The 17,144-nt window shown below is 43.4% G+C and overlaps 1 protein-coding gene across 1 annotated transcript in view; it reads left to right on the top strand.

Moving 5' to 3' along the window:
• Window positions 1–10,692: 10,692 nt before the first annotated feature.
• Window positions 10,693–17,144, top strand: part of tmtc4 (transmembrane O-mannosyltransferase targeting cadherins 4) — a 126,766-nt gene continuing 120,314 nt past the window's right edge. Inside the window, exons 1-9 of the mRNA XM_080785147.1 lie at window positions 10,693–10,906; window positions 11,422–11,625; window positions 12,588–12,703; window positions 13,262–13,478; window positions 14,498–14,585; window positions 14,784–14,884; window positions 15,829–15,921; window positions 16,241–16,402; window positions 16,676–16,878. Coding sequence (XP_080641273.1) covers window positions 11,464–11,625; window positions 12,588–12,703; window positions 13,262–13,478; window positions 14,498–14,585; window positions 14,784–14,884; window positions 15,829–15,921; window positions 16,241–16,402; window positions 16,676–16,878 — 1,142 coding nt within the window. The 5' untranslated portion in view covers window positions 10,693–10,906; window positions 11,422–11,463. The remainder of the gene's footprint in view (window positions 10,907–11,421; window positions 11,626–12,587; window positions 12,704–13,261; window positions 13,479–14,497; window positions 14,586–14,783; window positions 14,885–15,828; window positions 15,922–16,240; window positions 16,403–16,675; window positions 16,879–17,144) is intronic.

Genomic DNA, 17,144 nt, shown 5'->3' with positions numbered 1-17,144 from the left:
AAGTGGTGGCCAGGGCACTTGGTGGTGGTCTGGGTGGTGGTAGAGAGATTGAACACATTGGATATACACTGGAAAAATAATACATTTGTGTAATGTACAGTAGGACATTGCACACGATTTCAGTAGCACTGATATCTAAAGCTGCAAGCTGTGCTGCAGTCCCCCCCCCCCAGACGAAGACGGATCATTCTTTTCCCAATCTTTTATTAAAACCCTAACGGAGAGAAAAGCAATGGGACCTCCCCCTGCTGCTTTTATTAAACACGACGTTGAGATCAAATGGATGATGTCAACATTTAAATCTTTTCAGAGGACTTGTTTTTATCTATTTTTAATCCTCTTTGCCAGCCTTATCGTTCGGCAGTACATGAACCTTAGCCGTGCTTTTATACAGAGTTGTCCCTTGGGGGGGAACGATCGGTTATAGTCATCTTACTCTGTATGGAGAAGGATGTTCAGTCTCTGGAGGAGTCATTGGAGTGGTTACTGCTGTACAGTACCCCTCTGCCTAAAATAGCAGGTGTCTGAAGCACATGTACAGTACATGATGTGTGAAACATCTGCGCCCCTCTGTGCACCTTACCCAGTGTCTGGAAATATTTTGCCTGTCGCGCTAGGATGCACACAGACACACACACACACACACACACACACACATGCATGCGTGTGTGTGCCACACACACACACACCAAGGCTGAAATATACTCGTATTATGCAGCTGGTGTGTGTTGGAGCTCCTCAGGGTGTGTGTGCGTGTGTGTGTGTCAGTTTGTTCATACATCCCCAGCCACTTCCCAGTATCAGTCCTTGGCGTGATCTCTCCACCAGTACTGTCATAAGATAATGTGACAGGGTGTCAATCACGCCAGGGCCTGGGGTGCCATGGCGATGAGGGGGGGGTTTCAGCGGACTGCTTTTTGCGCTCGGCACCAGGGAGGAGAAGGCAGCAGCAGCAGCAGCAGTGGGGAATGTACCACACGACTAAATAATCCCAAAACACTGGCCCACACTTACTGTATAGTTTACCCCATGCTTCTCTCAGCAAAACAACCCTCTGGGCAGGCAACCTTGCACAACCACTCCACTCTCATAGTGCCTCCCCGAGGAGTCCGACACGCAGACAAAGTCCCCCCACCCTCGCCATTCCCATAAGAGAGCCATTCCGTGGCATTCAGAACATGATCTAAGTGTCCGTCCCCGTCCGAGTGCCCATGGGGGCCTGTGTACTGTGGAGCTGGCACAGGCTGTGCGCTGCCACTCTGCCACCCAGCAGCCATGATGTGTTGTGATGCCCTCCTTCACTCTCTGGGACGCACAGACAACACTTGGCTGCCTCAGACTGGGGAGAGCTAGTGCGCTGTTGTTGACCGCTGAGATGATCACTGCTGAAGTATTGCAGTGTTAGTCTTCACTGGAACTTGAATACTTTGTATATACAGTATACAGTACAGTACATCCGACGAGTGTTAATCTCAGCCCTCAGAATCTGATAGATTTTTGTGTTCAAATATCGAGATGCCATTGTTCTAGTGCCATTATTCTTCTCATCAATGGAGTGTTTCAAAGGACAACATGGTGTTAGGTGGAGCACTAGATTGTCAGTTCCCTGATAGCAGAAGACAAAATGCACAAGCAAAGAAAATGGAACATCATGAATGATTTCCTCTTTTAAAGAAATCAACGTATAGTGTGAAATTGTGTTTACCCTATACCGCAGTTTGACTACGACATGTCATTTTTTAGCATCAACAAAATAGATTTCATGTGGAAGGGACATGCTTTGTGGTCACTCCTATGAGGACACAGCCAACGTGTGGACGTGGATAAAGCACAGGCCACATGGCTTAATCTGTAGAGCACTGCACTCAGCACAAATGAGTGGCAGTGCCATCAAAGCAGAATGTAAATGTGATAAGAATAGAGGCCTCATGTGCCTGCAGAGGTTCTCGACGGTGACTCCAGACTTCAGTCTCCTGGGTCCCTATCTTGATGTGGAGGCCCTTATCAGAGAGGATCACCCTCCCCACGTGGCTGTCCTTCGACCTCCTGTTGAGAAGAAGAGAGTCCTTTCACCGCAAGCTATCTGAAGCACACACACGCACGCATGCACGCACAGACACACGCGTGCACACACACACACACACACACACACACACACACACACACACACACACACACAGTACACATTAAGTTACTGTCTCACAGCACAGAGAAGGGTTCAAATCAATTGTAAGATATGTCATCTACTGTATTTCATAAATATATCTATTAATCCTGCTATACAGATTAATACTTCCACGGCACACTGCTGATGTGTTTCCTCACATCTTTGTCAAGATCGTCATCGTCAAAAGTATATTGAGGGAAGACGCATTCTTCCCTCAATATCCTTACATTTCACAGTAAGTATTGGTAATTGTTTCTTTATCGTGGCACTTGCAGGCATTATCCAACAAGACTTCTGAACAGTTTCCACCTGGTCAGCCTGCTGAACGAGCACTGAGCCCAGGCTGTCGTCATGCTGTATTGCAACTTAAACATACATGAAACGGTGAGTTTATACCAGATGTGCTATTTTTATCATCCATGTCACTTTAAAACCATGCAGAGGAAACTGATTTGATATGAATAGAGCCGTGTCCGTTGGGCACTGGCCTACATGGAACGATGCAAGTTGGAAATGCCCCACCCAGTTATTATGCCTGTGTCCCTTTTATGCCCATGTGGAGTTTTTTTTGTCAGGCATGCCCAAATATGGAGTATATGCAGATGTAAGGACAGATGCGATGTCAGAACAGGCCAGCTCCATATATGGAGCCTGTGCAGGGGCCCATGTCCAGTGGCTTTATGTGTGCCTCTTGTGACGTCATGTGGCAGCCAAGTCTATGGACTTTTAATATTTGTTTTATTTGTGACGTCTATAGACTTTCTTTATTCATGCACCAAAGCAAAAGACGCCCCTCACTTCCCACGAGGGATTTTTATATGCTGGATATATGTTTTTCACCGGCATGAGAAGCATTTCTGCCCTCCATAGTGCCACCTATTCTAACCTATTTTAACTCCTCCAAAACAATGATCTCAACCCCTCTTTTACACCTGTAATTGTGCAATCAAGTTAAATAAATTCAGATTCTGACTTCTTGTATAATCATAAAGTTACACAACACAGATTGGTCTACTGTAATGGGCACACGTTTGGATTGTTTTGAGCACATCCCCAAGGTTCATTGAGCAAAAACTGCAGCTGAAACACAGACAGACAGACATGTTGCGTGTTGTCATGCACGGTTTAAAAACCTTCTCTTCCTGCTTTAGTGAGGAAATAACATATTGGAATGTGCAATGGGCGCAGCATCTCTCTGAAAACTATGAAGTACAAAAAATTACTTCTGACATATTTGGCAGCCCGGCTGAGTTTCAAACTCTGCTTCAGAGAACACTACTTAATTTATGTCCCCACAAATTCTTTGTGAACAAATGGACTTTGTCTTAAAATGCTTACCATGCACTTATGCATCATTATTATAATGTGTCACCTCATCACTTTTATTCTGTAGGTAATGGATATTAGCCGCCATCTTGGCTCTTTAAGTGATAGTTTCTTTGCTCTTGCCTGCTGTGCTTCCCCTCATTAATGCACGCCATTCTCCATCACCGTCCTCTGTGAAGGGAGTCTTCTCATGCAGGCCATATAGAGCCCTGACACTCCGGATGAAATTACCGTTAGCTTTCAGGCCTAATTAGAGTGTAGATGGTTCACCTCCAATGAGGATGCCATTCTTTTTACACAACAAGGATTTTCCTGAGTGGCCATGCTCACCGTGGCTGGGTACATAGTTCTCTTTCTCAGGGAACTCCTCCAGACCCATATCTGCCTCACACAGAGTCGAGCTGTCTTTTATTCTGAAACTGAAAAGTTAGTTAAAAGTTAATAACACATTACCACTGCCTCCATGTAGGCCCCTTTTCCACCAAAATAACTTTGGTTCTAGAACTGGTTCTGTTCTAGATTCTTGGAAACCTTGGGGCTTTCACAGAACCGGCGGCCATTTTTTGGTTCCAGGTCCGAACCAACTGTTGGGGTTCTGAACCAATTCCATTTTCAGTGGATACACTTGAACTGGTTCAATATTAGGCAGGAAAAGAATAACTGAACTGGTTCGCCCCTGGTGGAAAAGGGTCCGTAATGGTTTCAATGACAGGTACCATCTGAAGTGCAATGCAATTACAGCACACTACTGCAAAATGAATTACAATACATACATATAGCTGCAAGCAGCGATAAGACAGGGCCAAGCCATAAAAGCAATATATCAGGGTCCCTGTTCCGGCTCGAGTCGTTCTGGTTGGAGACTGGAGGTGACATCACTTTTTTTGTTACGCTGAATGGCTGAAGTTCTTGTCTGTCAACGCTGTACGCAGCCAACCATGCATTAGCAGGGTCCAGACTCTTCCGCAACAAATTAATGGAAATGCAATTCCTTGGGTGTGGTTAACCAATAACCAGGCTACAAAAATCCCAGGAGTGCAGGATAGAGTGGATCATATAATTCATACAATCATATAATTGGGAGATCTAAAGGTCAGACGTCCTTTGACAAATGACTGTGAGCTTCAGTTCCTGATGGTTTCTCATGACCATAATATTGCCGAATATCGTGGAAAGCGACAGCACAGAACTGCCAGAACTGCAAAAGGTGGCAGAAAAATAATAATACATTTTAATAATCATCAGGTCTCCATGATAACAAGCGCTTGTTGGAAGCGCTCGGGGCATTTAAAGTAACGTCTTGTGTATCTGGGAATAACTTAAATCATATTTGTGAGTGCGCATGTGTGCGTAGTTGCGTACATGACACATGACATGTACAGTAGAGTGTGTGATGTGTGTGCACTGTGTGATGTTTGTGCTGCATCTGCAAGTGCAGGGTGAAAGGTGATGTGGTTTGGCAGGGAGAGCTTTTCCCTTTTGGAGAAGCCTTGAACTTTAGCAGCTCCTGACAAACACCTTGGAAGTGCTTGAAAATGGCATTTGATTTTCCACATGAAGTCCCAATGGCTCAGCTCAATCCTGCAGAGATCCAGAGGCCTTTGAGGTAAGCATTTCAAAACAAGACAGCACAAGCTTCACCTCATCAATACCGCCTCACAAGCTTCTCAGAAGACATGAAGACGGGTGTACTGTATAGTGAGACAATAATGTCTAAGGGAAGTTGTTGGGATTGTGGTATTAAGCTGCATTTGATCAGAAGAAAACACACGTAGAGCTATATTGATATAGCAAACACAAAGCAGCTTTCAAAGAGGTACAGATGTGGCACATAATGACAAATGATGAATCAGTGGTTTACACTCAGCTATGTCTCCCTCGCCCCTTGTTGATGTGTACTGCTCTGTCACCCGGACAAAAATAGGAATGTTCTCCAAGAAGGAGTCTAGTCACTTGAGTGAGGAGGAAGTTACTTATATTGTCTAAAAGGGAACAAAGAATTAAGGTTTAACAGGCAGGTTGATAAGAATCTAGATCTATTTTCAAGTTCTCACATGCATGGGTTGTTAATGTTAGCTCATAGTTCAAAAGTATAGGGTCACTTGCACACCAGCAGCGCATGCTCTGGTCAATGTTCTCACTGTCATCAGGCGGGCCTCATGTAAACCACGACCTGCTCAAGGCCCGTGATATTAGTCTGGCTTATTGGCCAGGCTACCAAGATGGAACCGCTCTGCCTTCCTGTCTGTCCTTCACTAATGGCTGTCTTCCACCATACAAAAGGAGGCAAAGACCAAATAAAATAACAAAACACAAACTAAAGTGGATGCATCCTTCTCCCTAGGACATTGCGTGATACTCAGCCATTTCTTGCACTTTCACGCCATTTGACCCTGACCTTTCCTTTCTTCTGTCATTACACGTACCGTCGGGTCGCACATAATCAATGTCTGTCACCTTCTGCGTGATCACCAGACATTAGATCCCCCCCCTTTCCCCTCCGTCGGGGGGCCCTGTGTTTGGGCCACTAAGCTTTCGGCTGGTGATCCCGGGACATCCTCCTCTCATTATCGTCCCACCCCACCCCACCACACCCCACTGGCAGGGATGCTAATAACACAGGTCCTGAGTCCTGACTGACTAGTCTGACTGACTGATGTTGCCAAAGAGCAAGGCGATATGAAATCCATACTTCATGCATTTTGCATGGTGTGGTAATTAGGTGATTTTGGGGACGTTCAATATTTCCCTTTGAAGAATGCCGCTTTTATGTGATATTTTGTAATACTGGTATTGAGGCAGGGGAATATGTTTTCAAGCACTTAACTGAATTAACATTGTATGAAGGAGGGACATAAAAATAAACGCATCCTTCAGTGTACAGTATAGCATTATAATATCCTATCCTTCACCAGCAGTTCACCAGCACAGGCAGTAAATTATATTTTTCCTTCTTGTCCACTACAGTCCCTTCCTAACATTTTAGTCTAGTTATATTTCTTGACAAAATTGTCAATATATTTAGTCTTATATAGTTTTAGTCGTCATAGCTTAGTTTTCATTTAGTTTTTGTCAGTCGAAAAAGGTAGTCGACGAACATTTTTCGTCATAGTATTAGTCGACGAAATCAACATGCTGTCTAACCCCCTCGTGTCACCCTGGGCCCCTGGCCCCGGTCATTAGGAAGATTCCTAGTCTTCTCCAAGCCAATGACAGGTGAAATGGAGCACAAACTCCAATAGCCTACCATGTGGGCCTCTCCAGAGTCTCCACATCATCTCTCCACCTCTTTCAGGCAAGCTGTTATTTCTATTTACTCACTGTCTCCCTCAAGAACACATTAATGTATACACACAACAGTATACTGTGAACCCACATACCCAACACACACGCTGAATCACAGGCACATGGCCATGCAGGCATGCACGTACACATTCAGAAGAACACAAACATACTGTACAGCAGATAATAATCAATCCTTGCCTCACACATGCACACGTTACAGCCAGTAAATGATATAACACGGCACATGCTGGGCGTATGTCCACTATAGTGGGAGGTGGCAGGGGACAAACTCTGTCATGATCAATTTGATCTGCTTATTAACTGCCATCGTGAAATTGGCTGAATGGCTAAAGGCTAATTTATACTCTATGTAAAGTCCATACTGTCATCCAGCCAGTCAGCGAGTCGGCTGCATGATGTTACCGTTAATAAATGGGTCAAATGCATGAACAAATATATTAGCTAAAAACGTACGTCCATTAACGATATGTTTGCAGTGGATACCTTGATAACAAGTTTTTCAATGTGTGATAGCCTATTTATTCAGTTTTGAGAAAGCACAAGCTCTTACTGACTCAGGGCTGGTTGCTTAGTGGGACCAAGCAGCGCTGCCGGTTCCAACTGCTGCTACACATTTTGTTTATTTTTGTTATCTTTGTTTCTACGAAATACATGGAAAATCGCTCAGTATCACATACACTGCATCTGCACGGCATGCATTTGTTTCAATTAATTACACAGTCTCACTGACTGTTGAAATCATGTGAGAGTTCACAGGAGACATTCTGTCACAATCACTTCAGGGTCATCGAGTCAAAACACTACCGACGATTGGGTGAATATGTGAGGATTGAGGACCGTAAGGAAGGTTTTCCCGTTCCCATTTTACATTGTCACTGTGACATAGAGACGTGATGTTGCTGTGATGTAGACGTATTTGGTTGCTCTCTGATGTCATCAATCATCTCCATATTTGGACACAGTGGAGGCCGTCCATATTTGGATCAGCGCAGTGGACGTCAAATGCTATGACATCATAGAATTGACAACACCGAAGGCCAATTGGCCTTGTCCCTTTTAACCTAACTTGAGATGCTCTCTCTCCCTCTCTCACTTTTTCCTAACATCTCGCATGGAATTCACACCACTGGCATAACTAGCTTGTCCTCGCAAAAGAGACCATGTGGTCACAGATAATTAAATTCAATTATTATCTGGTGGTAGACCGGAACTTCGGTCATTATTGGTTGGCTCACCACATTGCAAAGACGGTGGTGGCCACTCCCTCACTGTGCAATAATGATCCATCTATCTAACACCTTCGAGTGGAGCCAGTGCACAGACCTGTGGTGACACATACACCTCATTATCATTAGAGGCAGGAAAGCTCAATTCATATATATCATCGTATGACCTCGTCACTTGTCTGAAATATAACGTTTCTTTCTGTTGAAAATCTGTACTTTTTGCTAAATCTGTATTAAGTTAAACACCCTGTGAAGATGTTTGTACATAATGTGGAGGTCTACTGGGATAGCTATTGACCTATACTGTATCTACTGTACCATGCAGTTTCACCAAACAACTGAGTCATTGTACTGTTTACAGGACTGCCAATGGCTTTGATATTTTATACTATGAATTTACCACAGTGACCAATCGGTCTCATCAGATTATTTCCCCTCTCTTTTCATTCTGTTCTCTTTAAGCCTAAATCGTACCTTGTCAAGTGACACAGTTGTACAACTAAGTATATATAAATTAGCCCTGGTCCTTCCTCTGTCCTCTAATGTACCCTGTGTTTGACTCACCTGCTGTTTCCCGGCTGGCAGGATCATCAGTTGTTATGGAAACAATTAAGTATCGCCTTTTTTGTGTTCTAGCTGCTGCCATCATTCTTCAGGATTCAGGTTGTGGCCTCGCGGCAGTGGCTCCGAGGCGGAGGACAAAATCGATAAGGTGAGACTGTAACTTATTTTGTCCGATCGGGTCGGTCACGACGGTCAGCGAACTGCAGTTAAACCCTGAAATTAAATACGGAGCAACATCCCAGACCAAAAATGTACATTGAAGGGCCTCATTGTGTTATGTGATTCTGAATGTTATGTTAAATCTAAATGTATATAAAATTGAGTTATAGTTGGTTCGTTCAAATGCAGTGGCGGATTTAGCAATCTGGGGGCTCTCAGCAAAGCCTTAGTGGGGTCTGTTTTTTTGCACGTAATTGAAGTCTTCATACAAATGAAACACTGCACTTTTAAAATAACAAAGCATTTGTAAAGGAGGAACCTGCATATCATTTATATAAGGAGACAACACACTTGTTACCCACCTACCGCTAACACAAGACTAATTTCAGTACAATCTGACAATAAAGTATCATCATTTATAGACTGCCTCTCTGTGGTGTGTGTGTGTGCGTGTGTGCGTGTGTGTGTGTGTGTGTGTGTGTGTGTGTGTGTGTGTGTGTGTGTGTGTGTGTGCGTGTGCGTGTGCGTGTGTGCGTGTGCGTGCATCTTTGTAGATCTGAATGCCATTGAGTGAGGGTCAGTGCAAGTGGCAGTTGGTTGGCAGTGGATCAGGTGTAAAGTGGCTGGTAGAGCGGCCGGATGGGAACCGTCAGATGTACTGTATTTCCCCAGGATACGATATTTTTCCGACCAAACATTTCATTCACGGAGAATGTAAACTGATTTGTCAATGTCATATCCTTGAGCGTTCTGCCAAAATCCCGCAACTTCCACCCAAAAAAAAGAAAAATGATAGCGTCTACACTACAGCGTAGGTCTTGCCCAGCGTGCATGTGAAGTGCTTTGAATAAAAGCGCTATATAAATGCACCACCATTTTCTGGTGTGCAGGATAACAGCTTAGGACAGAAGTCAGCATAAGATGAATTTACATTGTAAGCTGTTAGCAGTTCCTTAGTTTAAGAACTAACCATTTGAGTACACATACATTGCAGCATTCGTATATAGTTAATATTATATTATCGCTATATGATATGATATTGTTATTATATCATCACCAATAGGCTATAGCCTGCTCAGCATTGTCCCTCATTGATCAAGCTCTGGTCGTAATCGTCTTCCGAAGTGGGGGACTATATCACAAAAAATGCCATAAATCACGAACGGAATGTCCAATCCATCCAAAATTTGAATCACATGTCTGGGGTGGTTCAATCAACCAAGTTCTAAAAGCAATTCCATTTTCATCCATAGGGGGCGCCGCAAATGGGAGTTTGTCGCCAAAACATGCATTGTGGGGGTTAAATCCCCTCCGAATTACTTACACATGATCTAAGGTGTGACTTGAAATTGTAATAGGCTGGCAATATTAGTGGGAGGGGTATATGTAAGCCACTGCGGCAACCACACTCTGCAATTTTTTTTAATTGCGAATTTTCTAGTTCAATATTGCAAACGTTCTTTCACAGAGAGGCTGAGATTTGAAAGTTTGTAGCGGTCTACAGTAGGCTACTTGCACCTCTGCATGGCCTACTAGTGTGCAACAAATAGGCACAAGACAGAGTGCAGTTCTAGTTAATTCTGGGATGTGTGAATGACCCATTTGATGATGCTTACTTTTGATTATTCCTAACAAATTCCACTACATAATTATGAAACGAGTTTAAATTGATTTGTGCTATTTTAAAATATATCTAGCAATTTTTGTGTACCAGTTAATATTAATATTATCTGCCTATTTTTCCATGAGTGATTAGAAATGGGTTTATTTTTTTATGTAAAACGTGTAGAGTGATTAGAATTAGAAATGGGTTTGAAATGTAAAACAGGGAACGAGTCGTTAAAAATATGGATTTTTAAGTGCCTGTGCGTGCAGTTCTCTTGGCACCAGTCCATAACCACGTGACACAGTGACGCTTGTCAAACGAGGAAGTATAATCGCACATTGTTTACAGTCAGTTCAGTTGCAAGCTCTCCGCATGCATGCTGACAGCTTCATTCGGCTGTTTAACATTCAGCGTTCAAATCTACGAGCTGTTTCCACTTGGGAGTGTAGTGTACTAGTGTATACCACCTGCAGTGCTGATACACCATGCATGCATCGATTCAGCACCCTGATGAGGAGGATATAGCATCGGCTAAGTAGCTATATTGCCACGGTAACCAAGCCACCGATAGTATCTTATTTATTCTTCATAGACACTTTCACCAGTGTATCGCGGCAGTGCAATGCTAAACAACACGTCTACTATCCATGCAGTTCAGCTAGTTTGCGTGCAACACCAAGATTCATGGCTGAACGAAATCAACGGATGACCTCTAATATGTCTTATATGTCTAGCAATGAGCTATATGAACCTCTATAGTGGATAGAAATTCAAGGAGTTGATTTGTGTACGGTACCAGATCATTCTTTGATTTGCAGAGAATAACAATGTAAACGCTAATGTGACTCATTTCATATCCATTCTTTTATGAATTGAAAATGGAGGACCCAGCTGAAACAAGTCTTAGTGCTTTTTCTGCTTTTATCATCTTAGCAGATGTTGTTTTGACCTGCACCTTCCTTGAACTGTAATGAGTAATGGTAATGAACCGTAATGATCACTAATGCAATCTGTAAATACCATTTTCAATCAATCAATCAAATCAATCAATCACAAATTCTCTTAAGGGACTGGATTAGGATGAAACGGAACCAAAGATCCAATGCACCATGGCATTGTGTGAAGTTCATTGGGACCATCACATCCCCCTGCCAAAGCTCACCACCCTCCATGCCAAGATCACAGTGACCCTGGTGGCACTGCTATGCTTCAGCAACAGCTATGATGGGGACTTTGTGTTTGATGATTCTGAAGCAATTGTCAATAACAAGGTAATAGTGGCCATTCATATCATAACTTTGTTTTGGTGCTATCCCTTTTGGACTGAGTGTTTGACTGCATGTACTCTGTTGCTGTTCATACATTCTGTCTAATAAACTATTCAATCAATCAAAACAATTTTGGCATTTCATCAGTTAATCCAGAGCGATTTACAGTAAGCAAGAACAAAAAAATTGGTAATACATTAAATACATAAAATAGTCATCAAGACTAGCTGACGAAGACGAAGCCCTTCATTATACTGTAGCTAGTACTAGTAGTTTAGAACACACATACATCATATGACATTTGTATGAAAATGTGTATATACAGTATTATGAGTTGCAAAGTAAATAATGTGTACATAACAGTTTGTATTACTAAATAGTATGCAACATGAAATACTAGTATACATAATATTTTGTATACTATTATGTGTACATTATCGTATGTAGTAAATGGCATGTACTGTATACACAGGGCTTGACACTAACGGTTTCTCGATTGCCCGGGGCAAGTAAAAAAAAGCTCGGGCAGGTGAAGGTTGCTAGTGGTTGCCCAAGTTGGGCAAGTGTGCATTTTGAGTGGGGATACAACCGTCTTAGTTCGCTATGAACACAGATATATCTGTCTTGAACGTGGTCATTGCGCTCCGCCTCCGCATCTTCCCCTGCTTTCTATCCCTGTCCTTGCCTCTCTCCTAACCCTCTCCTAATGCTACCTCTAATGATGTTATTGTTCAAATAAAATGCTAGTATTTACATAACTTGATTATTTACTGTAAAAAAGTAAGAAAGTAAAAAAACAAGTTAAAATGAACAGTGATGCAAAATGTACGATATATTTTGGGGGCAAGTAGAACATGACCTCTGAGACCTTAAGTGTCAACACCTACATAATGGTGTGTATAGTAAATTGTATGTGCATAATTGTTTAACTTTTGTATAGTAACATTTTGTGGTATGCTCTCCAGGACTTAAACCCTGCCACGCCCCTCAGCAACATCTGGACCAATGACTTCTGGGGAAGCAACCTCAGCAGCAACTCCAGCCACAAATCCTACCGACCTCTCACTGTACTCACATTCAGGTGTGGACTAACGCCAAACAAACACGCACATACACAGGCATACACACATGCATGCACACACACACACACACACACACACACACACACACACACACAAAATCACTTCATATCAGAAAAATACCCTCTCATGTTGCCACCTTATTATCTCCTCTCACGGTGAATGCTGGTTTAACCCATTTTGGGCGGAAACCCCTTTTGGTGTTTTAAAGCAATATGTTATGCTTTAGCTATTGAGAAATAGCAGATCTACAAGCTAAAGAGCTTGTAGGTCTTTTTTTTCTAAATTGTGAAATGTGGCGCAAATCTTTGAATATATATTCTTAACGTTTTTAACTCAAATCTTTGCTTCTGGGATTGTCCCTGGAACAACACATTTTCAAAGGGGGGGGGGGGGGGGGGGGGTCGGCGGCCAATTACCGGTACATATAATGTTGGGGGTCCTTGACATGAAAATGTTTGAGCACCACTGACATAGAAACATGTAGAGACATTTGTAGAATCTGATCTCGGGTCTAAATGGGTTAACATCAATTCCCTTTTTTCTTGTGGATGATGCAGGGTGAACTACCTCGTGGCTGGGGGCCTGCACCCTGTTGGCTTCCATGTGCTCAACATCATCCTCCATGCTGTCATATCGGCGCTGATGATTGACATGTTTGCCATATTGATCGGGGGGCTGGCGTATAACGAGCAGGGGAGGATACTGAACCAAGCGCCCAAGACGTCGCTCCTGGCCGCCCTCCTTTTCGCCGCACATCCGGTTCACACAGAGAGCGTAAGAGAAAGTGACATAATATACCTGGCGTCTAGTCCACCACCATCATAATGTTTCTAAACAGAAATCAAATGATAACATGTTTTGAACATAGCCTCTATAAAGTAAAAAATGTAAAATCTTTAACTCTGAATATGACGGATCCATCTATGACACACACACACACACACACACACACACACACACACACACACACACATTATGCCTCTTTTACGATAAAGCCATTGCAGATGGGTTGATATACCGAGCACATGCTTTTACGGCGTATGTGCAGTCATGATTGTTACCTGTGTTTTTTTTAGCTCAACCGCACATTTTCTAACTAGTGCACTAGAACTTGAACCCCTGTCTGTGCACAATCAAGTAAACTAATGTCACAACAACCCCCATCAGGCTTAATTTCAGACTTAATACTTGCCTTCGAGTACAACTTTTCTCCCTTTTACGCCAACAATGTGTCTCTGCCTCTCCTTGACATGCCATTCCATGGGTTTTTACTATTAAATATGCAGCAGGTGCACGCCAAGAACAGAAGCCCAGTCTCAGTCGGGAGCACAGGGGCCAAGGTGTGATGGTAGCATGGCCTGACTATTAGCAGTGTTGGGATGCTTATTGACCTGCTGGCGTGTGCATGTGTGATGGCTATAGAACCTCGCTGGAGGGCAACGCTCCCCCCTCACCACTGTCTTTAATCATGCCGGGAGAGAGGGCTGGGGAGACCTGGGGGGGTGGAAGGCAGGCAGAACACTGGCTTAAGGCCTGCTGTATGTATCAAAGGAGGCAGCCCCAGGAACCCAACCATATGTATTCACATACACTGTATAGAGAGAACATGTACACTGAAGCAGAGCTTGTAATGAGAGGCTCTCACTGCGTCTGTTATTGGCATGCACCAGTAATGGGCTATGTTATGCAGGGCAGAATGGAGAATGTGCCCTAGTGCAAACGGATATGTTTGAAGAAGATCTCTCTCTCTCTCTCTCTCTCTCTCTCTCTCTCTCTCTCTCTCTCTCTCTCAGGTGGCTGGTATAGTGGGCCGAGCGGACCTTTTGTGCGCCCTGTTCTTCCAGCTGTCATTCCTCACATATTGCAAAGCATTCCATGGAAGTGGGTATCTAATGCAAGTTATACATAGATTGGTATTGTACTGTACCGTACTGTAACGTACCAGTAGGTAGAGTACAGTCAGCATATAAATATAGCTACTGTAATGTATGTTATATATATATATATATAATAGCGTACAGTAACTATGTTATAATAATGTAGCAAAAATAAACGGCCTAACTTTGTGTGTCCCTTCAGGCAGCGACAGAGACGACAGGTTTTCAGCCCAGTGGATTGTGGTTAGTCTGTTGCTGTGTGCTGCAGCCATGCTCTGCAAGGAGCAAGGAATCACAGTCTTGGTATGACCATTTTAACGTCACACAATCAGAGCTCGTATTCATACAGCTTTTTATGAGAAGGCCAAGGGATGCTGAGAAGAGCTAGTAGCTACAGTTCTTCTCCTGTGTCATACATTCAACGGCCTGACTATAGAGCGTCGCAGTCCCGCCCCCCTCGAGAGACCCGGAAAATATATCCCCGTTCATTTACCTCATAGACTTTTCAGAAAGTATTTATTTAAAGACGTTTACGCCGCGGACCAAATCATGACAATAAACACAATGTTTTGGGCCAAACAAAGAATTAGAAAGTAGAAAAAAGGGGCAGGTTACAACACTTTTTTTCTTCTTCTTAGGAATTATTTGTTTGGTCCAAAATATTGTTTGTTGTCATGATTTACCACGACTCGAGTTGGCTTTGTACGACACTTAAAAGGTCTTTAAATAAATACGTTTTGAAATGTCTATGGGAAAAATGCATTGGGATTCATTTCCTGGGCCACTCGTCGTTCTGAAAGGGGGTGGGACTGCGACGCTCTATACTGTCAGGGTGTTCGACGGGTGTATACAATGTCCAGCTGGGCGGAAATAGTAGCCATCCAGAATTTCCATAAATGAGCAGTACATTTTTCCTGAAGTACCGTAGGCCCTACTGTACTGCCTACTCTATTGGATGCAAGGCTCCTTACAGTCAGTATGATCAGTGAATACACAGCAAGCAGCCCGCTGAAAACATTTTAATATACGACTATCCAGCTGTCGCTTGTGTGTGGCACACCCCGTGAGATTTTATATGACATGCTGTTGAATGCTACTTTCAAACATCAAAGTCATTTTATTTTTTGCATGTACGCATCCTGCCTAACATGCGTTTTGGCTGGGTTTGAGCTTGAAAAGAAAAACGTGTCGGTGACCCAGATCATATTTCTCGTCTCTCGCTCTCTCTTTCCCTCCGTTTCTCTCAGGGTGTGAATGCAGCCTTTGATGTCCTCCTGATATGTAATGTTAATGTCTATGTGCTCAGCCAGAGGCTCCTCCTCAGGAAGAAACCTCTAGATGTGAGTATAACTATTCCACCTCGCTTCCTCCTCCGTCTGTTACCCCCTCTCTTGCCTGTCACACCGTCCTCTGGCAAGTGTTTTACGTGATGTGACAAATTCACATGATGCGTTACCTTTTAGAAAACAGTGTAAAAAGTACTGTACTTTGAAGTACTGTGAATGTTGTTCTATGACAGTCCACGCTAGCGAGTAACCCACCTGCTTCAGTCGGTGTGATCAGTCGGGAGTCATTAGCCAAATTCATTGAGTGAGTGAGTGCCCGAGATTTGGGGTAATGGAATTTGGCTATTGACTCTTGGGTTCTGTCTCCATCCAGGTCAGTGATCTGCTGCGGACGGGACTGTTCACCCGATTGGCTCTCTTGGCTCTGGGAGGAGCGCTGATGATCTATGCACGCTGGAGGATCATGGGAACCGGGCCGCCGGCATTCACCGAAGTAGACAACCCCGCCTCTTTTGAGGAAAGCGTGTTTCTAAGAGTAAGACAGAGCCTCTAAAAGATCATGTTAAAATTCAATGTTGTTGTCATTGTAACACATGGGAATTAATTAAACCTAATCCCTACTAATGTGTGTCGTTTATAACATCTCATGTTGTCTTTTGTGAAGTTTAAACAAGCACTAGCCAATCCTAACTGTTCCATATGTCCTTTTGAAACACAATGACAGTCTTCCTGATTTTCCAATGTTCCTCTGCCTCCCTCTTTTCCACTCGCTTTCATTCTATACCTCCTGTTCCTCTTTGATTGGCAGATAGTGAACTATAATTACTACTACTCTCTGAATGCCTGGCTGCTGCTGTGTCCCTGGTGGCTGTGTTTTGATTGGTCCATGGGCTGTGTGCCTCTCATTAAGTCAGCCACTGATTGGAGGATAGTGTGGCTGCTGCTGCTCTGGTGCATTCTGATAGGCTTGATAAGCCAAGCCTTATGCTCGCAGGAGAGCCAGAGGAGGAGGTAAGAGAGCAACAACAATCTCTCACACTTCGCTGTAGATGAGATGAAGTACATGGTACTCCCCCCTAGACTTGTCTTTGGTTATGAAAATGTGATCATATCCACTGCCCTGTGACCAGAACATTCATGTCTCGATTGATGTTAAAAAAGTTATATAATCCTCTGCTGTTTGGGGAAACGATAGCCCACTACAGTATACTGTATATCTGTGGTTCTTGTGGAACATGTTAAGGACTCCCTTTGGATTTAAGTCCATATAGCTGTAG

Source organism: Protomyctophum bolini (genome assembly GCF_963924005.1).
Source record: "Protomyctophum bolini genome assembly, chromosome: 16".
NCBI classification, from domain to species: Eukaryota; Metazoa; Chordata; class Actinopteri; order Myctophiformes; family Myctophidae; genus Protomyctophum; species Protomyctophum bolini.
This window is presented reverse-complemented; position numbering and strand designations above follow the sequence as displayed.